The sequence below is a fragment of the Odontesthes bonariensis genome, chromosome 4, assembly GCF_027942865.1.
Source record: "Odontesthes bonariensis isolate fOdoBon6 chromosome 4, fOdoBon6.hap1, whole genome shotgun sequence".
Classification (NCBI taxonomy): domain Eukaryota; kingdom Metazoa; phylum Chordata; class Actinopteri; order Atheriniformes; family Atherinopsidae; genus Odontesthes; species Odontesthes bonariensis.
The window spans coordinates 24,739,699-24,762,752 of NC_134509.1; the positions used below are offsets into that span (position 1 = coordinate 24,739,699).

Sequence of the window (23,054 nt, forward strand, 5' to 3'; positions counted from 1 at the left end):
CTTGCAGCGTGGTGTGGCCCTCCGCAGCAGTGCGGCCTGTCCGCCCCTCACACACCGTGGTCAAACAACACTTCAAAGGCGGTCATATGATGACCACAACATCAAAGGGACCGTGTGTAAGACAGAACCAACTGAGTGGGCGTGCCAGGCATAAGCGCTCTCAGGGTGTGAGACCGACGCCCCGAGAGGAGCACCATCCAAGGATAACAACGATTGGCCCGCGGGAGTGAGAGGCACGGGTGGGCATTCAGGGGGAGGAGGGGATTACTTTAAATAAAAACCCCTCTTCACCGAAGCTCATCAGAAGCTGAACCAGGAGACAACAAGCTGTGGACGCCAAGCAGAACGAGATTTAACTGCTTTTTCAGGTACAAGGGCGCGTGTGCCGGACGAGCTGCGCATGAGTTCATCATATGAATTGGAACTGCGCGTGCAATCGGGAGGAATTTGAAACCAGCTGCCAATCTCTCAATGCACCATGGGGATCCATTACCTGCGGTTATTCGGCCCATCGTGCTCAAGTGATCGCTTCCAGGGAGTCTCCGTGCGCTTTCAAAGGACTTTCCATCTCTCCATCTGCTCTTAAGACATGCTGTGTTATATCCACACCCTTCCCACGCACGTTTTCCAGTAACTAGTAGAAATGCAGAGCCGTTGTGTGGAGAGAAGCTCGGCCGGACTGTCCGTGGTGCGCTCCTGCGTGCTGCTGCTCTTCATCCACTTGAGTACACCGGTCGAAGCGAGGAGAGTGCGCGGCGGTCGGGCGCAAACTCGGCGGGCGCAGCAGCAGCAGCAGCAGCAGCAGGCTCCGGTGTACAGGGAGCGGGTGGATGGACCAGAGAGCTTCCCGTTAGACTTCACAGCCGTGGAGAGCAACATGGACAGTTTCATGGTGCAGATTAAGAATTTAGCGCAGTCACTGTATCCGTGCTCTGCGCAAAAGCTGGACCAAGACATGAAGCTGCACTTCTTGAAGAATGTTTCTGTGACTTGCAATGACGGATCACCTGCAGGGTAAGTGCGCACCTGAAACTTCTTAACAGCTTTTCAATGAGCTCGAAGAGGCATATTAAAAATCACGTTATTAACGCGAATGCAGGGAATCAGAGCTACACCGCGCGGGCTGCGCTCTGTTGCACCAAACATTCAATCTGTGGTGGTTTCGTTCCCTGCCCCTCATTCCCCTGTCACTCCGGATGTGACCAAAATGGATCAAAGGACCACATCAGAGGAAACGCAGAACAGAGACCATGCGCGCTCCCGTTATCGAGACATACATGTCCGAACTGATGAAGTTTTAAATCCTCCCCAGGGCACAAAACTAGAATAACAAGACAGGCAATTACAGTTTTAGAGAACTAGCCTACAAGTCCCTTTCCATTCTGGACTAAATGAAAAATAATCACATTTCTCACTTTTGGATCAGTTTGTTCAGTTTTTCCATTTGCAAAAAAAAAAAAAAGATTTAGTGCACCTATAGAGTAAATCCCAGTGTTTTGGTCATATTGAATATCATGACATCAGTGAGGTTGTTTTCATCAGCATTTTCAAGGTGAATTAAGAAGCTTCGTGTTGGACCAAGTTAACAGAGATGCCAACAAAGTCTTTCAGTTCCATTTTGAGTTTATTTATGTTACAGCATACCCCCCAAAAAAAGAAATTTGGCCTGATCATAAGTTGAATGCTGTGCCTGTAAATGGGGGGTAATTTCCATACGCCACCCAAGCTGTCAAACCTTAGAGTGTGAGTGTTGCCTCTTCATTTGTGGGGGAAAACAAAAACATATTAGAGCTTTAAAAGCCTTTACAAGCTCCTGCAGAGAGGTTTAGTCGAGCATCAGAGCCAAATCTTTCAAGTCAGGATCAAAGGTTGCATCCCCAGTGCGGCGCTTGCATTTCTAAGCAAGAGTATGCACAAACACTTTCACTGTGATTTTCTGCTGGCGTTCCCCTGCAGGTACTACATCAAGGAGTCTAAAGGCAGCAGGAGGTGGCTGCTGTTCTTGGAAGGTGAGGATGAACGTGAGAATGAAACAGCAGAAATCAAACTGCAGTTCAGGGGAAGCTATTAACAAGTGTGTGCATGTTTTTTCCTGCAGGTGGATGGTACTGCTTCAACAGACAGACCTGTGACAGCAGATATGAGACGATGAGGAGACTGATGAGCTCCACCAAGTGGCCACAAACCAGAAAAGGTGCGGCTTCTACACCGTGTCCTCTACATGAAGGGACTGTGCACGCACCCACAGAGCTTTTGCTATCCTCAGTCGGGCAGAGAAAAAAAAATCCTCTGAATGATGAGATTCATCGGCGTGTTTGAGTTTCCTCTTTAGCTGAGTTTGCATTAATCTTTAAAAGTCAAACTTGTTTACGACCCTCCCTCCACCACTTTTCCTGTGTATAATTTATGCTGGTGGCCAGAGCAGCAGCCGCAGAGCTCTTCAGCACCTTCAGCATATATTTGCCAACTCCAGCAGGGAGGGTAAATGACTTCTTTGCCCGAGGGGAAACAGATTCATGACCACACATGAAAACATTATGAATCCTAACACATAGCCTAAAGCCCTGTAATGGTCATCAGATTTTTGGGTCAGAACTTGTCCAACGCCTCGTTTGCTTCATCCATCTTCTCTGTTTTCACAGGAACTGGAATTTTGTCTCCACAGCCAGAGGAAAACCCTCACTGGTGGAACGCCAACATGGTGTAAGAACTTGTGCCGACTCTTCTCATCATAGTTAATCCATTCAGGAGTCCTTCTTTTCCCTTTTTCACCATCATTTTCCTAATGACTGTGTGTTGTGTATGGCTGCACAAATCTAACATCTCTTAGCAAACAACTCATGGAAATCAGACTATTTGAGTTAAAAGAAAAAAAAGGTGATAATCCAAAGTAGAGTACATTCCATTTCTTGATTTTCCCTATGTGATGCATTTACCAGTGATAAAACTGTAGTAGTGTTAAAACTACCTCGACTTGTGCAAGTGTTTTACTTTTGACACTCAGGTACACTTTCCATTCATTTATCTATTAAGTAGTTACATCATACTGACCTTAAATTTGAATATTTTTCTATTTAAAGGGGGATTTGTAGTGTAATATCTGCTTTTCATCATTCAACATACAATTATGTCCCCTCCAGTGAGTCTAGAGACCTATAAACATAAATAAGGACTATCTTCTCCTTGTTTTTTTTCCATTTTCAATGCGTAAAAATGTGTCTCTGAGTGTGCTATTCAGGCTTGAAGCCCTTTGACGTCAAATGGGGATAAGAACTGGTTCATTTTGGCGAACATATATCTGCCCTCTAAAAAAATGAGAAGCTGGACCCCAATCATTAGTACCTTGTTAGAGCTGCTTCTCGGTCTCACTCTACAGTTTGTAAGACATGACTTATTGATTGATTCTGGCTTCTGAGGAACTGAACAATAAACATTGAGACGCTGTGGCTCGGACTTTGAAAGCACTTTTCTTTGCTTGTGTTCAGTCTACAGTCAAACAGGCAGCCTGCCTTTTAAATCTGTTGGCATCAGCAAACCTACACAAATAACATTTTGATTCCAGGTGGTTTGTGTGCATTTTCTTTTGCTGCTCACAGTGTTGTGGTCTCTGTCTCCTGCAGGTTCGTCCCTTACTGCTCCAGCGATGTGTGGAGTGGAGCCACCCCAAAGACGGATCACAGTAAGATACATTGGATCAGATTAATCGCTGTGTGAGCTTGTGGACCTGACTTTGGTCGTGACTTTGTCCACATGCGGCTGTCTGAAGGGCAACATTATATTTCTGATCATTTCAGAGTGAAGGTTGAGAGAACTTGAGGAGAATCATTTGTATACCTGTGAGACAGGATTGTCCCGATACACAGATTTGGGGAAGGACACCTCAGTTTCTTTGTCGTGATAAAACATTACAGAAAGACAACCACTGGCTTAAAGGTCCCTTTTCTTTCAGAGCATAAGAGACGAGATGGTTTTATATGATAAAAGAAGTCTGAATAATTGTCCACGATTTCCAACAAGTGTGAATGTAGAAAATGAGCTGAGCATCCAGTCATTTATACCAACCTTACAGTCAAACATGGTGACAGCAGCATCATCCTGTGGGGATGTTTTTCTGTGACAGAAACCAGGTTGATTTAAGAATAAAAGGAGCTTTGGATGTAGAAAAATAAAGAGCAGTCCAGAAAACCTCTCCTGGAGTGGTTAGGATCTCAGGTACTGGTGAAAGCTTACACTCAGTTCAGGTGTGTCACCGTTCAACCTGAACCAGACTAAGACATGCTGCGTGAGTGAATGTGTACAGTGAACATTTACCATTTAATCAATAAAAAAATGAACAGATACTTGGATGAATTAGATATTTCTCCCTCTAAATTATTGTGATGAACTGTGAGGGAGTAGAGCATAACAAACATGGAAAAGGTCTTAAAACATTTAATCTGTGTTGTGTATTTGGCTCCTTTTAGGAAAAAAAAAAGAAGTGAAATCATCACTAACTTTTTAACAAGCTTTTAAGCTTATAATTATGATATTTATGTTCTCAGGTGATTATGCATTCATGGGCTCCCTGATCATTAAAGAGGTGGTGAATGAGCTCCTGACAAAAGGTTTGCAGAACGCCAAGGTTCTGCTTCTGGCCGGCAGCAGGTCAGTTTAGCGAGAGTGTGTTTTACCCATCTCAGTGGTCCAGTTGCTCCCTCTGATCGCCCTCTTCCTGTCACCAGTGCGGGCGGTACTGGCGTCCTGCTGAACGTGGACCACGTCGCAGAGCAGCTGGAGTCACAGGGCTACAGGGGGGTGCAGGTCAGGGGCCTGGCTGACTCCGGGTGGTTCCTGGACAACAAACAGTACAAATTCACCGACTGCCTGGATACCATCAGCTGTGCCCCCACTGAGGCCATAAAGAGAGGCATCAGGTAGGACAAAGGTTGGCGTCAAGTAAGAGAGAGACAGTAAGAAGGATGCAGGAGAGATTTTGGGAAGTGGTTTTTCTTTGTGTTTGTGCAGGTACTGGGGAGGACTGGTGCCAGAAAGCTGCAGACAGGCTCACGTGGGAGAGGAGTGGAACTGTTTCTTTGGATATAAAGTCTACGCAACGTTAAAAAGTGAGCTTCCCCAAAATACCAACGTAATGAGCAGCAGCCACAGAGGCTGCTGGGTTGTTTGAAGTCTGATCTGTGGGTCGTGTCCACCCCCCCACCCCCCCCCATAGGCCCAGTGTTCGTGGTGCAGTGGCTGTTTGACGAAGCTCAGCTGACGGTCGACAACATCCACCTGACCGGACAGCCCGTCCACGAGGGCCAGTGGAGGTACATCAAGAACCTGGGACAGGAGCTGAGGAGCACGCTCCGTGACGTACCGTAAGACTGAAACACGCTCATGCCCACATCCCAAATAAAATCATTCTAAATGTTTCACAACTGACCACGTGCTGCTGTGTTTCCACTGACAGGGCCATGTTTGCTCCTGCATGTCTCTCCCATGAGCTCATTACTCGCACGTAAGTAAATGAAATATTCTTCAAGACATATCTTGTGCCAATATCTTGGATATTTAAAGAAGTTTGAAATTAAACCACGCAAATGAACCTGTACATACCATCTATAAAATAACTAATTTGATCATTTCTCCATGCAGTCTCCTTTCCAGTTTCTTTTAATAAATATTCTGCACATTAATTTCCTGTGGTTGTGGTGTTCTGTACTCCGTAATTCATGCTATAACAGCGGCTGAGTGTCTAAGTTTCCTTTGCTCTTTTTCATCTGCACCTTTCATCACGCTGCAGATACTGGATGGATATCCAGGTGAAAGGCACCTCTCTGCCCCGAGCCCTCCACTGCTGGGACCGCAGCCTCCAAGGCAACATCCACATCAACAGCAGCCACGGCAACCACAGCCACCAAAAGCACAAGGCGGCTCCTGTGAGAGGATGTCCCACGCATCTGATCGACAGCTGCCCGTGGCCGCACTGCAACCCCTCCTGCCCGACCATCAGAGACCAGCTGACGGGACAAGAAATGAGCGTGATCCAGTTCCTGAAGCACATGGGCTTTGACGTGCAGAAGATTGCTCAGCAGCAGGGGATGGACCCCAGGAAGCTGCTGGGCATGCTCAATAACGGGAGCTGAGCTGAATTTTTTAAAGAACTGCTGTCATATTTGCTGGAGGGCAGTCTGGATGAGAATCTGGATTTCAGAGGAAGAAACATCAGACGCTTCTTCTTCCATCGACATTAAACGCGCTCAGAGACAGAAACTGAGTAACTTGTTGACTCCGTTGAGTCAAATACGATCAAACCAGAGCTTTTGAGCTGTTTAAATACAATATATGGGATCAAAATAAGATACACAGACATCTATTACTCTGAGAACTGTGAGTTCCTGTTTATATATTCACAGTAATACGTACTGTATGATGGTTTTCCACAGTAGTATTTAGGGTTTTGATGGGGAAGCACCGGAGTGAAAAGACCTTCCAGTTTGAGGTGAATAGGAGGACTGTAGTTCTGCAGGAAACTCCAAAAATCCCATTTAGAGGTCCATCCATGGTGCTGCCGCCTCCACCCAACACGCTGCTTTCTCTCTTTTTGGAAGTGATAATAATTTAATGGGTAATATTTACTAATAAAAAGGGTTATTTCTACGTTCTTCAGGCCACAGTTAAGTGCTTTATTTATTTTTCTACTGAAAACACTTTATATATTTAGTTATCATCTAACAGTTAATCACCATGACAACCATCCATTTTACTTTTAAACTATACTTTTTTACTTGCATACAAAAAAAGAAACGCTTCCTATTTGTTTACAGTATTGTGTCCATGTTGTTTTAAGTTGTAAAATACCCCCCCCCCCCCCTTATTCATGTAATAATGAATACAAATACACACTGGTATGATAAAACATAATTTACTTAAAAAACAGTGATAGTTATCACCCTAAAATAATTGAGAAAAAAAAAGTACATTTACAGTAATAAAACACACCCACATGATCCAAAGTTCACCTATGACATACATACTAATAAAATAATTGTATTAAAACTAATAAAAAGTAATAAAAACTGTTTGTTCACAGTTTGTATGAAAGTGCTTTTTCAGGATAAAGGCTGAAATCTGCTACTCTGCCCGTTTTGTTATGTTCAGAATCAGGTGGATGCTGCTCGGTTAGCTTTCTAAAACTCACAGGTTTTCATTTCTCTTCCTATCTTGTGCCACATGAACTTTTCTGGAGTTTCTAACGGCCTCACAAAGATCACTGTCTGACTTCACGTTGCTTTGTTCAGACAGCTCATCTATAAAAAGTGTTCGTGACAGCTTCGTTCCTTTGCTCTTTTAATACTCCTGTTCCTAACATTGAGCAAAATTCTGCTTCCACCACTGCACGATGCTCTTGATTTCTTGTCTTTTCCTGTTATTATTCCAGTTATTAAGGTTGAAGAATCCTCAGAAGCTCAGAGAATTGAGGAAATATGTCTTGTGGAAGTTGAACTGCCTTAATACGCAGAATCCTGGAGAATGAGAACAGAGGAAGTAAGCAGCAGCCATGATGTGTATTACGGGAAATAGTGACTTTGATGCTCTTTTTGCTCATCTTCACAACCCCTCACAGGTTCAAAGACCGACCTGACTGGCGAGTCTTCTTGCGGGGGTTCGTTTCTGCTCGTGGATGGACTGAAGCCGAGTGATCAGGAACTTTTTATCTTCACCTTCCTGAGCAGAGACATGACAAGGAGGAGGCGAACAGGGTTCATCAAAAAGCAGAGAGTTTGGAAAGCATTTCTTTTCACTTAAGAACATCTGGATCTGCTTTACAGTTTGCGGTCTTTAGAAACAGCGCGACTGAAAACAGAGTTGTGCCATGTCTTACGTTTTCTATCTGCTCCTGCAATAAACTGATGATCTTTCTTTGACCGTCGACCACCTGACTGTGGAAGTAGATGACGATCCTGGAAAGAAAACACAGAGAGACCATTACATCCAAAGCCTGACATGACAACGCTGTCCACAATAATACCACAGCGTTATAGTAATGAACTGTTTCACGAAACAGTTAATGATCTGCTCTAACCCTGGACCACCCTTAGCAGCGATGTGTGTGTGTGCTCACAGAAAAATGCCGGCTCCCACAAACAGGAAAAAAGGATGTTCCACCAGGTAGGTGTGAGCCCTGGCCAGCAGGGACAGGTTCGGGTTATCTTTTTCCAGTTCTGCCACCCAGTGTTTTCCCGCCTGGAACATCGTTTTGAGGTTGCGGAACGGGCCGCACGAAGTTGATGGAGTGATGCTGAGAACGAGAGACGCGTTAAAACTATGTAAAAGAAAACAAAACAGCTGAATGACGTCACAGTTAATAAACCTATTTCTTATTCTGGGTGTTTACTTGAAGGGGAGGTTCGTTTTTTTTTTAAACCTGGACCTTATTTCTGGTAAGTGATAAACCTCAATTTGGAAAGGAGCCACATGAGAAGAAACGTTAACATTTCTTCACTTTTTAAGCGTCTTCAGTTGTGTTTTTTGTATTCTTTTCACATGTCAATAACACCCAAAAACACTATATAAATCCAGGCGTAAAGTCAGATTATGAAGACTTTCCCTCCATTTGAGGAGAAAAAGGTGTTCCCCACGATCGCTTATGTTGCAGGATTTTTAGTTAAGTATAGACTACTTGCTACAGTCGAGGAACAAGAGTTTGAGTAGTGACAACCCTCATGCCAATATGCGATAATCAGCAGGACTACAGACGGTTCTCTACCACATTACAGTCTTATTGGTCTGTTGTGAGACTATGTTGCACAGCAAAATCTGCAACCTGCATGAGTGCGAGTACCTCCACATGGTGTACGTGACACACACAGAGGCGCCGAGGAATGAGGGGAAGCAGAGGAGAGTGATGAAGATGGTGGTCATCTGGCTGACTCTGTATGGTCTCCTGGGAGACTGACAGTTCATCATCACACTGCTCTGCGGGGAGAATAAACACAGGCTGGTGTCAGTCGCATCGAGGCCAGCTACGAGAACTCCAACGTGAGAGGAGGTTTGAAACCACTGCGTGTTAAAACTTAAGTCAAGAATTAACTTTTAGCTCAAGATAACCAAAACAAGATTGCATTTTGGAGATAAGAACACATGCTGAACAGTTTATACAACACATGCTACAGTATTACTACAGCACTGACAGCAATGAAAACAAATCCAGGGTCAAAAGAGATAAGTTTCTTAAGCAGTCCAACAGCCTGGATGTTTCATTTGATTAAACATGAACTAAAAAGTACATTTAAGTTTAAATTTAACTACCATCTTGATGTAGAAGAGCAGCAATAGTTTTAGTATTTGCATGGCAGGTAGGAGGGGAGTGAAGAGAACACCTAGCCTGGAAAAAAACAACAACAAAGGCATTCTCATCACCAGAAAACAGTCACAATGATTTGACTTCACTTAGCGTGATTGTGTGTATATGTTAACAGCATGGTGTGTACCAGGCTAATGTCTGTCCATAGATGAGGTCCAGAACGTTCCTGGGAATATCAAACACTGGTTTCCTTCTTCTCTTCAGGACTTTCTCTGAGAACAATCTGCAAACAGCAAGAGAATTAAAAGGAGAATTAGTTTCAAAGTCACCAAAGATCACAACTATACAGGACCTTCTAGTTGGGTTTTTATCCAAATGTATCACAAATTTCAAGAAAAAAATAACTATCAACAAAAGCAAATAAATGTTTATTTTTAATCAGATTTTGTCCTTTTCCATTAACCTTCATTTGAACACCGCAGGCTCAAATATTCCAACCAGCAGTTCATATTTGGAAACAATAAGTCAAATGTGCATAAAAACTGCTTGATGGAAACGCAGCTATCAATAGATGACCCACCTCCAAAGGAACTCCCCAAACAAGGCATCTAACAGAGTGAAGATGAAGTCCATGAGAAGGAAGCGATAAAGCTCCTGACCAACAAAACTCTCCCAGCACTGAGTTCGAATCAGACAGAACAAAGTCAGCGTTTAAACAAGCGACAGCTCGTATTCTTCCCGGCCGCAACACACAGGTTTGCCTCATCACTGGAGTTACCTTAAGTCCAATGCTGTTGGGGTCAGCGGCCACCCGACCCAGCCAGTGGTAGCAGAGAACTGCAAGCACACTCACTTTCAGCAACAAGTTCCTGCAAAACACGGGCAGCAACAAATATGTTGAGAACCCAACCCATCCATCCTGCATCAGCCCTGTTCGACAAACATCAACTGCCATGCTCGTACCGGCCAAGAGCGACGTATGTGCGCACAGAGGGAGAGTCGTAGGCCTCCATCCAAGCCACAAGGTTGAACAGGCCGGGCAACAGCTGGTTGATGAGGGACACCAGAACAGGCAGGGCCAAAAGCCTGGCCTCCCTCACTGCGGAGCACTTGGTAATATTAACATTTTGCTTCAAGTCCTGTTGAGGAAAGAGTGCGACCCAAAGACAGATAAGTTCCTCCTCTGAATGTAACTGCTGGTTGTCTGTCCTTCTGTCTTCACACTGTCACAAAATGACTGCTTACAATATTAAAACATATTTCCCAGATTTGCATTGAACGCTTACTCCGAGTTTTTTCTCCCCACTGTCAATAAAAGCTTGCTGATGGGAACTGTTACATTTCTCTCTGTGACACCGTTAATAAAAAGTAAAGTTGAGAAGACGTATGTCAACATTTGGTGCTGACAAATAGGCAGAAATTAATTCGACTGCCTTGCCACCAAGACTTCTTATCTGAAACTACCACTAGAGGTCACCAGTGAAGAGGGAATTTTCCCATTAAATGGTGGAAACTCATTAATCAGCAGTTTGTGAGATAAGTAATCTTTAGCCCCTTTCACACTGCGACCCGCTACCTTAGCGGGTCCAAATTGCACCTTCGACCCGCGTCGAGCAATGTGAACGCTTGGCGTGTTGGTGACCCGTGTCGCCTGAAGCCGAGTTCAGGGGGCGTTGCCTAGTGGCAGAGCGTCACACGAAACACATAAAATGCTGGGCGTGTACTGACGTAGGCACAAGCCATGCGCCGGAGGTAGGGTTAAATACACCTGTCTGCATCAAATTTTTCAAACAAACGATGGCGGGACACCTTGAAAACTCGTTTTTGCAATGCAGTTCATGGAGATGTTACTTTACGGTGCGTGGGAAACCGCGCTCTCCCATCTTTCTCGCCAGCCCTTCCAGCAGAGGTCCATCTTTCACCGTCCCCGACATGTGGCGGTAAATAACGTCCTGTGTTCGGGGGCTGAGGAGCTCGCGGACCTCCTTGTCTCCCCAGTTGGCCATATTAAAAAATGTCTCCAACTTGATGTAGACTAAAACAGAGTAAAACTTGTCCTCACCTGTCGCTGTTGTTCTGAATCAGCTGTCCATTCTGTCTTTTAAACTCCTCACGTCACGCCCACGTCCGACCCGCGTCGATTGCGTTCACATCAAACTCGGCTCGGCAAAAAGACTAGGGTCCGGCGCGGGTCGAAAGGCGAGTCGAGTTGACGCGGCAGCCCGGGTCGGCAGTGTGAACGCAACAGCGGACACGCTAAATTCGCGACTTAAGCGCGGGTTATTCGGCAGTGTGAAAGGGGCTACTGATTTGCTTAAATATAGCAGTAGGAATTATGCTGATGTTCATGTGAAACATACAGACTAATGACTACAACAGAAAGGAAAACAAGCTACTCATCCTCACATGGTGCATAAATTCAGAGAAGTAATAGATCGCAATCACACAGCCGGTGATGCCTGCGATGCAGATTGTCCACGCCACGCCATGAACCATCATCCTCCAAAACTTCTGGCACTTTGTGTTTGTGACGCTTTTATGATTTACCTCTGCCAACAACTCCTGAGAGAAAGGGAAAGAGTTCAAAACGGGAAAAGAACGAGTTTGATCATCACATTCCTGCCTGCCAATTATGTGATAGAAAAGAAAACAAAGAGGATGGAAGGATGTATTTTTGTACAATTAATTGTCTGAATGAGTGTGTTTACATGTACCTTGAGCTGCGTGCAGATATTTTCAGACATGAGTTTGACCGAGTTGTTCTTGATAACCTTGAAGTCCCAGGAGCAGAAGGCTTTTACTGCCAAGATATTCTGAGACTTATCAATTCTGAAGCTCTGACTTAACGACTTTGACATGCTGTTGGGTTAAAGATGTAAACATGAGACACGTGTACGATGAAACAGACCCAAGGACAGTATATATCTACCTGAATCAGTTTTAAAGTTTAATCATCTCTCAAAGGAAAACAAAAACTACCTGTACACAAGGATGATACACGTGATGAAGAAGGCCATTCCTATTGTGAAGAAATAGGCTAGCGGCATGTTGTAAGAGAGGTGCTTTGTTGTGCAGTCCAGGCTGGTTGAAGTAGTGACGGACACATTCTGCCCTCCACCTTTATCGCTGCAGCTCTTATTTAATTTGTAGTTACAGTAGTATCCATAATACAACAGCGTGTCATCGAAATAGCCCTGAAATAGAAAGAGGTGGGACAGATGTTAGGTTTTACGTTCAGTTCTTCTTTTTAAAAAGAGCATTAATATGTGCCAACGCTGTGTTAAATCTACAACAGGCAGAAAAAAATATAATAAACAACCAAACGTAGAAAGAGTAAATGTAAAGACATCAAAACTTTCTCCTGGCAGGTTTTAAAGGATAAGACCGGTTTTTTGACATTGGGCCCTTGATTTCACATTATAACATGATGTTCTACTCACCCCTGCTTGTTGTTGGTCATTTGGAGCTGTTCCGAAGATATTCGCGAGGCGTCTGGCTGCTCTCTTGAGATATTCGGCCATGAAACGGTTTCCTATGGGCAAGCTTATACAGGCACAAACTATGCTGTTTATAATTTATTAATTACTGTACACTAGCACTGATAACGTGGAGGTGCGTCGCTTACTTAAAAAAATCCGGGTTACTAATTTTGAATTTTAGCCGAATGAATAAAGAGGCAGCAGGTCTGTGGGCTGTCTGTGGTAGTAGCATGACGATGACGTCAGTAACACCCACTTTACGACAAAAAAAATCAAAATTACAGTAACCCGGATTTTTTTAAGTAAGCGACGCACCTCCACGTTATCAGTGCTAGTGTACAGTAATTAATAAATTATAAACAGCATAGTTTGTGCCTGTATAAGCTTGCCCATAGGAAACCGTTTCATGGCCGAATATCTCAAGAGAGCAGCCAGACGCCTCTCGAATATCTTCGGAACAGCTCCAAATGTTCAACAACAAGCAGGGGTGAGTAGAACATCATGTTATAATGTGAAATCAAGGGCCCAATGTCAAAAAACCGGTCTTATCCTTTAAGAATCTCCACAAATCTGAACTGTGACCAAAATGTTCAGAATTGATTAACATGTAACAAGTGGAAAAATGTAGTCAGGCTACATGTCACCATCTGTGTTCTTGGTTTCTGTATCTCACTGTTCTGGTTTAGTGGATATTTTAATTAAACTTACTTCCTGTTCTTGTTTTACATCTGGATTCATTTAGCTAATCACCACCACCTGCCTTTTGTTTGCCATTTGCAGCATTAATTTCAGTAAAAGGCTCGTAACTTTTTGCTTAGTTAAATCCAGGTGACAACTTTCTGCTTTTTTTGGCCAGGCGGTGTAATGTTACTGAATTTTAACAGTTTCTCTTTTCACAGTATTCTACACCAATGTGAACAAGTTAGCGTACTTCTCCCCAAAAGACCCCCACAAGTCTACACACTGGAACTTTAAAGATTTCAAGCTTATCAAGGAAGTAGTGAGAGTAGTGAAAAACTGAAGCCTCACTGCGTTTGAGGCGGTGTTAAAACAGAGTACCACCACAGCACACAGCTTACCGCACCGGTGAGGAGCTCCAACCCCAAGAAGGAGCATCTTTCTGCAGGCTGCGCTGGAGGATGCATTGCCTGAGGCAGCACCAAGAAGGCACCCGTGACCAGGGACAGAAAGACGTTGAAGAAGAGCAGTTTCTTGAGGAACAAGAAGTATGAGAGGACTCCAGTGCCGAAACGTCCACTCACTCTCTTGAGCGCCAATTGCCACAGCTGGAGGGAGTGCAGGAAGGACAACCAGCTGTACCAACTCTGTCTCACAGCCTGGGAGAGATAACAAGGGAGAGCAGGTGGAACAAAAATTAAAATCACTGTAGCAGTGCAAGGCAAAGTACACATGCGTTTGTGGTTTTGTGAGTCAAAAGTCATAAATGCTTGGGCAACAGAGCAATTAAAAGGCTTGATTGCAACACCCACAGGAAAATAGAAACCCCTGCTGACACCATAGCAGCTTTAGCAAAGAATGAATCGTGCCGTCTTACGAGTCTGTGTGTGTTCAAACGTCGCATTTTTCATCAGAATTCACATGATATTCACGGCACACATTCAGTAAACATCAACAATGTCTAAAAACTAGGACAGCCGTGAGACTTTAACGTCCAGAAGAAGTCTAAAACTAATAAAAGACAGCGTGGTTACAAAGACTACACTATTCATATGTTACCATGACTACAAAGAATATTTAAGCTGTCTTGGGATCTGTTTCAAATTGCTTAAATGATTAAATAGTTCACGCCAGAATCATTTCAGTACCTGAGAGTGCTGCTGAAACCTCCCGAAGTTTTGTTTTGCAATAAATCATTAAAATATTAGCAGCAGTACTTTTCCCCACCATAGAAAACCCGTCACACAAACACCCACGATCCTCTAAAAGACCTGAAAACATACCATCTAATCACTGCTCACTGACTGTTTTTTCTCCAAATCAATATGATCCAAACTTAATTCTGAGTTGCTGTGATTTGGTAAGATCCCACGTTGTATTTCTAACTTTTAAAAAGGATGTGCTGCGCAGCAGAGGCTGAATAAGTGGCCTTAAAGGACCATTTCGGTCGTTTACAACATCCAGCTGTATTGCCCAATCTACCCATGATTTAGCCATAGCAAAGACGCAAAAAAATGTCATCCGACCCTGACAGTGTTGCTTGCATGGAGATTTCGGACTGACAACATAGCCATGGGGGCATCAATTTATATTGTGTTTTAAACGCTATTTTTATACCTCTTCTACAGCTCCAAACAACATAACACTTACGTGGTAGTGAGTAGAGGGTCCCTAAAGCCAAACCGAAGTGTCCAGAGGTCTTCATGTGGTCGGATATAGAGTCCAGAATGAATTTAATCAAGCCAGTACCTGCTCTCAATCAGAGCCTCTTCCGTCAACATGAGGCTATCTCCCGCGAGACATCACGTCACGTGACATTTCAAAATTCCAACCTGTTAGTAAGCTAGGCTTTGCTGTTGCATACAACTTCATTTCACTTTCGAAAGAAATACTGGACTATGTTTGTAAAAAGAACGGCAACGAAATTGTGACTTTCCAGAGCGAGTTACTCCACACTCGGCAATCAACTACGGACTCACGTGACGTGATGTCTCGCGTGAGATAGCCTCCTGTGGACGGAAGAGGCTCTGATTGAGAGCAGGTACTGTCAGGGTCGGATGACATTTTTTTGCGTCTTTGCTATGGCTAAATCATGGGTAGATTGGGCAATACAGCTGGATGTTGTAAACGACCGAAATGGTCCTTTAAAAAGTCAAACTTTTTATCTCAGTTATCGATAAACACGGAGGGCTATTTTTTAACTCATTCTGCTGATTAAGAACAGATTCAAAAGACTCCTGAGGTGAGCGTGCTTTACCAACTCCTGTTTCCGTGTTGTCCATTTCAGATGTTGTGCAGAGGTTAACGGAAGTAAAAACAGAAACTGTATCTTGATAACTTGCCAGCAATAGGGGGACACAGTGCCTTAAAGAAACAAGTAGAAGGACACAATGATGTTGCTGGAAGTTTAACTAACTTACTATGATGATGTAATACTTGAGTCGACTCCAACAGGGAAGCTTACTGGCAGAAAGCGTGTGTTTTTCCTTTTGTAATGCCAACCTCCTGTGTGGAGAAACAAAGAACGGGAATTCAGACAGATACATTAAACCAACATCATCTAAACAGGAGGATGTTGTAATTACCTGAGTTCACACTTCTCGGCCACACTCAGAGGCATCTCTCGGAGCATCCTCACTCTGTCACCCACGGACAGGTTCTGCAGGTTGTTCACCAAGCGTTCCCTCTTACTCACTGTAATACACGCAACAGCAATGTTTACATAACAAACCTATCAGAATGCTCTGAGCTCCTATTTTGAATGTTTGATCACCACCAGAGATTAGACTGCTAAGACATATGCCTCACTCTCTGTGCCCTCTGAGTCTACAGTGTCTGCCTCCATGCCGTAGCCTCGTATGCTCGGTCTGGCAGAGCGAGAGAAGTCTCGGATGGCCGGTCTGCTCTGCCTGCGCCTCCGAAGTTGCATGGTCCTGTTGTAGTACTGAGAGATGATGGCTCCCCTGCTTCGGCCTGGCAGAGAAAAAGGATCAGCGCCATTTACATCCTCGCAGACATTACAATATTAATGAACAACTTCCCAACTTTTTGTTCTGAACACTCTTGAACAGTGTTTGAATAAGTAAAATTGAAAGAAAAAGCAGTTATAATCACAAATTAAATAGAAGAAAAATCAGGGAACAACCCGAAACAGCCAGCTATTTTTACATGGGAGCTAATTGTAACACGTGACTTGTTGATACCCTTGATATTTTGTAAGTTAAACACCAAAAGATAAACTGTTGTTGCCATTTGTGTTTCAGATTCTTAAACAAAAGCAAATAAACCATGTAGCAAATCAGAAAAAATATGCTAGGGCACCTAACCTGCCACAGACAGGAAACTGACTAATTGTTTCCTCAGTTGCTCAGTTGCTACATGTTTCGTTTATGCTCAACTTGTGCACTCAAGCACCAGCAATGCCAGGCTAAGTGGTTTCATAGCTCTAACCTATGCTGATATACCATCTCCTTTGACTTGTGGTACAACAGAGCTCCTTCAGCCAAAACAAATCAGTGAACAAACCGTATTTGTTTTCAGACTTCATGTACAATTCTCAGGAACAGTAATGTGAATCACGTTGTTTTTTTTAACTGGATGAAGACCGTGACATATTTAAGTGATCTTCAATGTAAAAACTGCCAGGTCTTACAAAATAATTTGCTGTTCTACCCTCTAAGATTATGCTGAATCACTGCAGCTGAGTCCACACATCAGCGGAAAGGGATGCAATCTTTATCAATCAGCAGCTTTCACTTGAAGCAAGCAAAGTCTGAGCAGTTTGTTCTTTTTTTTGGCAAGGAATACATCGATACTCTTAAGAGAATTTTTAAATATACTACAGTTAATTCTGGCTTTATTTCACCTATACTCACCAATGGTGCGACTGGGCATGGAGGAAAGGACCTTCAAGGTAGCTGAGGACCAGCGCTCAGCAAAGAGGGGGTCACTTTGACTTCCGTCCCTCTCCAATCCCACGTCACTTTGTCCCCTCCTCCGGCCCCCAAACTCACGATCAGGGCTCGACAGATGCGCCACACTGTCTGTTGAAAAATATTTCTTTAGCTGTATGACCCAACATTTTAATCAGAAAAATGACCAATTGTGCTGTGAAGTAGAAAAATAACATCAGAAAATGTCAGTAATAACAATGATGTGTAATTGTTGTGCATTTAGCTCAGCTGGGACATGTAATTAGCATAACTTATGCATTTAAACTCATTCAGATTTAAAGAGAATATCATCACATTTTTAGCGTAGATAGAAATAACACAAGAATCCCAAAATTGCACCTGATGTTAATGTATTCAGATCCTGCTCTTTATCACAAATGAATATTACACTGACACATTTGAGCTTTAATGCTAATCGATCACACGCAGAGACCGTGTTTTCTCAGACCAGTTACCTTGACCCTCTTCTTCCAGTGCTCTCTGCAGCTGCTGCAGCTCAAAGGCATCAGATAGGTCTTCATTGTGACTCTGCTCTGCGATCAGTTCGTTGAACGAGTCATGAACACCCTCTTCATCTGCTGGGCTCCTAACAGAGGGACACATAGGCAAAAGAACTGATTAAAATGAAAGAAATAGGCTAAATCTATAGGCATGTTTCAGTGTTCCATCTTACTACAGCAAGTGGGGTAAAAATACAGGAGAGAGAGTCCAGTTCCCTTTGACTTCTGAGTAGATGACACAGGAAGCAAACACACACAGTCAAACATGGGCTCACCCAAACATGAAGCTTTTCTATGAGGACAGTGAACTGGAGATTAGCAGCTGGTTACACTGTGAAAATAAAAGCATGCATGAAAGCTCTGGGACAGAGTACATCATGTTCCGCCTTCCCGTTTAATCCTCCCCCTTCCTCCTCCTCTCTCTCACGTCCTGTATGTTAAGTTATGTGCACTAATCTGACAGCTACATGATAAACAAAACTAACTACAAGAGGAAAAAGATGAAACAACAGAGAGGCCTGTGATAAGACTTACTCCAATCCAGCTTCTATGAGGGGGTGGTTCAGGTCAAAGTTAACATTTCGAGCCATTCTTCCTCTCCTCTGACCGCCTCGATCTGTGCAGCCGTCAGCCTCGTTGTCGACCAATCACAGAGGGATCACACCCTCACCTGCTCAGACCTGCACTCCACTCCCACCATGGTGTTTAAATTTGTACCTGAGGGAGGTGGACCAAAGACAGGGGAGGTGGGGGAATGAGTGTATTAAAGGAGGAAGGGAAAATGCCAGCACACTTCATTGGAATTTGAGCGCTCTTATCGTGTCACTGCTTGTCCTAGATGGTTTTTAAACTTCACATCTAGGAAACAAACAAGACCGACTGCGATTTTTCAGCCTTGGGTCCAATTTACACTTTGCATTACTATGCAATCTAAATCTTCACAAGATATCTAAATGTGCAAACATCCAAGGAACTCATTGTTAGTTTACACCATTAAATATCAGCTCCCATCACTTGCTGGATGCTCAGTTTTCAATAGGCTTCACAATAAGCATGAGGTGACAATGACTCATGGAGCTGACTTGTCATGAGGTATTATGTCACGCTGCTCAGACTTATGAGAGCGCCATTGTGATGAGAACCGCAGCCAGAGTCACCACTGAAATGAATATTCATGTGAGAGACTGAATGATGCATTGTCATATTATGACATCAGAGTAAGTCAAACCAGATTTAGACGATGTTTTTTGTGCCTTTTCAAACACATTAATGTAAACCAGATTCTTATGAGGTTTCATCAAAGACCCTGAGGGGAAATGTCCCGTTTCATCAATGAATAACCAAAGATAAATTCCACAAATCCAGATAACCTTTATTGATCAATAAAATCTCTTTACAAGATCTATTAAACAATGCTTTGGCAAATGGAAACCCTGTGGCTGACACACAACAAACAGCGATAACCCCTGTTCTTTGGACATTTTATTTGACTATAAAAAAGATGATCTGAAAATATACACACAGCTTACAGTTAGGAAGTGTCACACACATGGGGCAATATACAGCCTATTGTTTGCTTATATTGGGAGGAAACAATACATATGTACACTGATTGATCACTTTTTTTTACTTTCAGAGCTCGTGAGGGTATGAGAGGACATATGATCTCAAAACTAAATCTTTGTTTACATTCTGTAAGCTCTCTGTTTAATATCTTTGCGTTTATGAGAATATTGGGGGTACATTTTTTATTTTTTTTTAATTTCCCAGCAGAAATAAAACTAAGAATGAATGTTTTATGTTTGAGACGTCACTTTGTGGTAAGATCAATACGATACAGTGTAGTTTCTAAAAAATTTGCTCATCTAAACAGCAGAATAGGACATTAAACTTGTTTGATTTGTCAATTAATTATGCAAAAATTTAAAATGTAATGAATTGACAAAACAAAACTGTTGTTTTTGCACTGCAAGGAACTTTAAAGACAGATGTTCAATACCAGGGAATTATTTATAAGTGTTGCAGACTACTTAAAAGAACTTGAAAGCACACCAAATACCTTTAAAAGTCTAATAGGGAACAGTCTTATTCTCCGTCTCTATAAAATCAAATAGCAGTTAAAGATGCTAAACTGGTGTAAAGTTATAGCAGATGAAAATATTGGTTTCTGTGAAGTTCCCTCTGTGAACAGCCACAAACATCAGATCCACTTCCTGTTTACATGTATTAGAGTAGTATCTCCCAGCAGTAAAGGTGTGGCATCACCAAGGACTTTGTATATTCCACGTGAAAACACTTGCTTGATCATCTTCAAGGTCTGCTGAGGTTTTAATACTCTTTGGTACAAGGAAATGTGCAACATGGCTTCACAGAGACCCAGCAATTAAACTGGGTTCAGCTCAACGTCGAAAAGACCTTCAAAGTGCTCAAAGTCAGAAAGAAAATCCCCACAAAGTGAAATACTGCTCAACCACGACAAAGGATTTTTTTTCCTAGTAAGCACAGTATGGGATCCACTCGTGCTTGCTGCAAATATACAATAATATGCCTTTTAAATGGGACTGTGTACTGCCTGGGCAGCTACGTGCTGTAAGTGTACAGCGTCATCCTTTCACATGTGAGAATGTGCAGAAAACTTACTGCAAGAGGAGACTGAGATCGTCTGGGGTGGAGGTCTTTCTGATTTTAGTCCAGAATGAAAATGATCCATGCAGCGCAGATGAAGCAGCGCCCAGCCCTGAATACTGGCGAACACATGGACTGAATGACCGAATGGCTCAAAAATGCCCCTCTATCACCCTTAATATTCTTTTCTATTTTCTCTTTCCAGGCGTGGCTAAAACAATGTACAGCACACAAGTCCCTCAAGCATATTTTTCTCATTACCCCAGTTTACCAGGATCGTGTTACACTTTCCTGATGTGTTCATTTTCTATAACATGTTATACTGATCTTCTTTTGTGCAACTTTACTGTATCACTGCATAGCTGTAGTTACTCTTTACACATTATTTTTAATGTGTACGTGATTACTAGTACTGAAGCGGACCTCTGAGACTGTCCAGCAAGGGAAGGATATTGTGGGAGTGGGACAAAAACCCAAAGCAACTTGAGATGGGTCAGAGTTGAGCTGCTCTGTTGCCAAATCAAATATACTGGAAACAATGCAGGGGCAAAAGAATACAGACCAGTTCAAAATAAGTTTAAATTGGGTTAAAAAAATTAACGATTGTAAAAATAAAAACATACCGAAGAGCAATTCATCAATGAAGACACCGCAGCCCTCAAATCAAAGACTTCCAAACATTGCAAAAGGCATCGTTCATTTCCTTCAGAGACAAAAGGAGGTTATCAGTAGATAGGAGGGTGAAGCACAGCTGTAATGAGCACAGCTGGATGGCATCAGCTCCCACAGTGCAGAGAAAAGCCGACACAGGCAGCAGGGGAGCACAAATATGTGGTCAGCATGGCAAGAGGGACACTTCAAAACCCTGATATCTAAGGTCCAGCATCACAGTTTGCTGTGGGAGTAGAGGGATTATGGAGACCTGCAGTTTTGTGTTCGGAAACTAGGCAGACAATAGAAAACCTCTGCATGTAGTTAACACAGTTGTGCTGCCTTTAAACGGTCGGGCATGCAAATGTGCACACAATTACACTGTTATTGCACTCATACTGAAGCTCCTCTCATCACCCACATTCATAACAGTGGACGCCAAATTATAGGTTTACTGCTGGCTTCTGAACAGACTCTGGAAAGAAAAGATGTGGCAAAAAATAGCAACCGCTCTTGAAAGTTCAGGGAGACACAAAAGGACTCCTGCTGCTACAACAAGCCAACCTGCCGTTGCACAATACACCAGGAAAGCCCGTTCACCCGATTGTGAATCTGTGAATACTTCTCTGCCTGACGCGACCACCCTCAGAGCCAAAAGGGGCAAACTCATACAGTCTGTTAAACGCCGACTTATTTCGGGGTGCTGCTTGTTTTTGTTGTCGACTAGCTTAAACATTGACTAACGGCCAACGGCTGGCTACGAGCAAAACTTGTTAATAAGTTGAATTAAACCAAGAAAAGTTTACCTACCACATATTTGAGGGTGTCTAAAGCAGTAGAAGGTCAAATAAAGTGAAACAATGGTTAAACTGTTGTTCACTTACCCGCTCGGTAACTTGACAAACCCGTTGAATCAGACTAGTTGCTCGCCACTTTGTCAGTCAGTCAAAATAGTGAACTGCACGCACAGCTAAGCAGCGGGGACAAACCATCCCAGATTTACTTTTAAAACGCAGATGATTAAAGCGAAAAGTTCAACTGTTTGTTAAAGTAGTTGAACTCACGTGCTAAATCCAAACTTACTCTACAATGAGATATGGTTTTAAAACATCTCAACATGAACCTATACTGATATCGATATAACATATAGGTCACCCCCAACAGCTGGTACTCTTGGTTCAGTCCTATTGAAGCTCATTGACGTTTGTTCGAACAATGCAAACTCACAAACGACACTTTAAATGACCTTTACATTGTAAGTCTACATTCAAATATTAAATTACTTAAACAAATAACAAACAACACTGTGACTTTGCAAAGCAAAACGCCCAGCTGGTTCTTCTTTCTCTTGAGTTCCAGTCTCAAACCTTATATCACAAATCCCCAATGTTGATAGACTAAAATGACGTTCAGTAAACTCAAACTGAGTGTTATACCAGCCAATAACTATGTGTGTCATATTTAGCTGCCAATAACTATATAGGAGGCATTTTAGGAGATATTTAGTCATGTTTCAGTAAGAAAAACACACCAACATGAACAGTAACTAAATCCCATTATAAATGTCCTTTTTTTCTTAGCTCTTATTGATACAAAACATAAAATACCAGAAATTCGTTAAAAAGAAACAAGAAATGAAAAAAAAAGATACTGAATACACTGACTTCGTAATTTATAATGAATTCATGACAAATATTGACGTTTAACTTCAAATTTAAAGCAATACTATGTAACATTTCTACCTTAAAATAACAGCTTGAAAAAAATTGTGCGGCTAGAATGAGTTTTAATATTACGATTGGCCTGTCTCCTATGCCCTTCGGGGGTCTGAGTTGGAAAAACTGCGCTATGTAACTTTGCTGGAGCGGCCCGGGAGCTTGGC

The 23,054-nt window shown here is 42.8% G+C and overlaps 2 protein-coding genes across 3 annotated transcripts; one reads left to right on the forward strand and one right to left on the reverse strand.

The window, feature by feature from the left end:
- The first annotated feature begins 216 nt into the window (after positions 1-216).
- Positions 217-7,071, forward strand: notum1b (notum, palmitoleoyl-protein carboxylesterase b). Its single transcript, XM_075463628.1, has 11 exons — positions 217-1,014; positions 1,957-2,009; positions 2,099-2,194; positions 2,643-2,703; positions 3,621-3,679; positions 4,542-4,644; positions 4,722-4,913; positions 5,005-5,102; positions 5,210-5,357; positions 5,450-5,497; positions 5,783-7,071. The coding sequence occupies exons 1-11, from the start codon at positions 644-646 to the stop codon at positions 6,123-6,125; spliced, it is 1,572 nt and encodes a 523-aa protein (XP_075319743.1). The 5' UTR covers positions 217-643; the 3' UTR covers positions 6,126-7,071.
- Positions 6,889-22,126, reverse strand: tmc6b (transmembrane channel-like 6b). Of its 2 annotated transcripts, XM_075463626.1 has the most exons (22): positions 22,057-22,126; positions 21,145-21,224; positions 18,431-18,613; positions 17,852-17,982; positions 17,319-17,486; positions 16,252-16,416; positions 16,029-16,137; positions 15,864-15,948; positions 13,845-14,102; positions 12,266-12,480; positions 12,001-12,145; positions 11,693-11,848; positions 10,250-10,425; positions 10,065-10,155; positions 9,867-9,964; positions 9,474-9,569; positions 9,292-9,367; positions 8,825-8,958; positions 8,105-8,281; positions 7,865-7,943; positions 7,621-7,707; positions 6,889-7,505 (listed from the first exon to the last, which is right to left on the reverse strand). In XM_075463626.1, exons 3-22 carry the CDS (start codon positions 18,484-18,486, stop codon positions 7,491-7,493), a joined length of 2,517 nt encoding a protein of 838 aa, XP_075319741.1. In that variant the 5' UTR covers positions 18,487-18,613; positions 21,145-21,224; positions 22,057-22,126; the 3' UTR covers positions 6,889-7,490. The 2 variants fall into 2 exon arrangements, with proteins under 2 accessions (XP_075319741.1, XP_075319740.1); XM_075463625.1 differs by lacking the exon at positions 21,145-21,224.
- Positions 22,127-23,054: the final 928 nt, after the last annotated feature.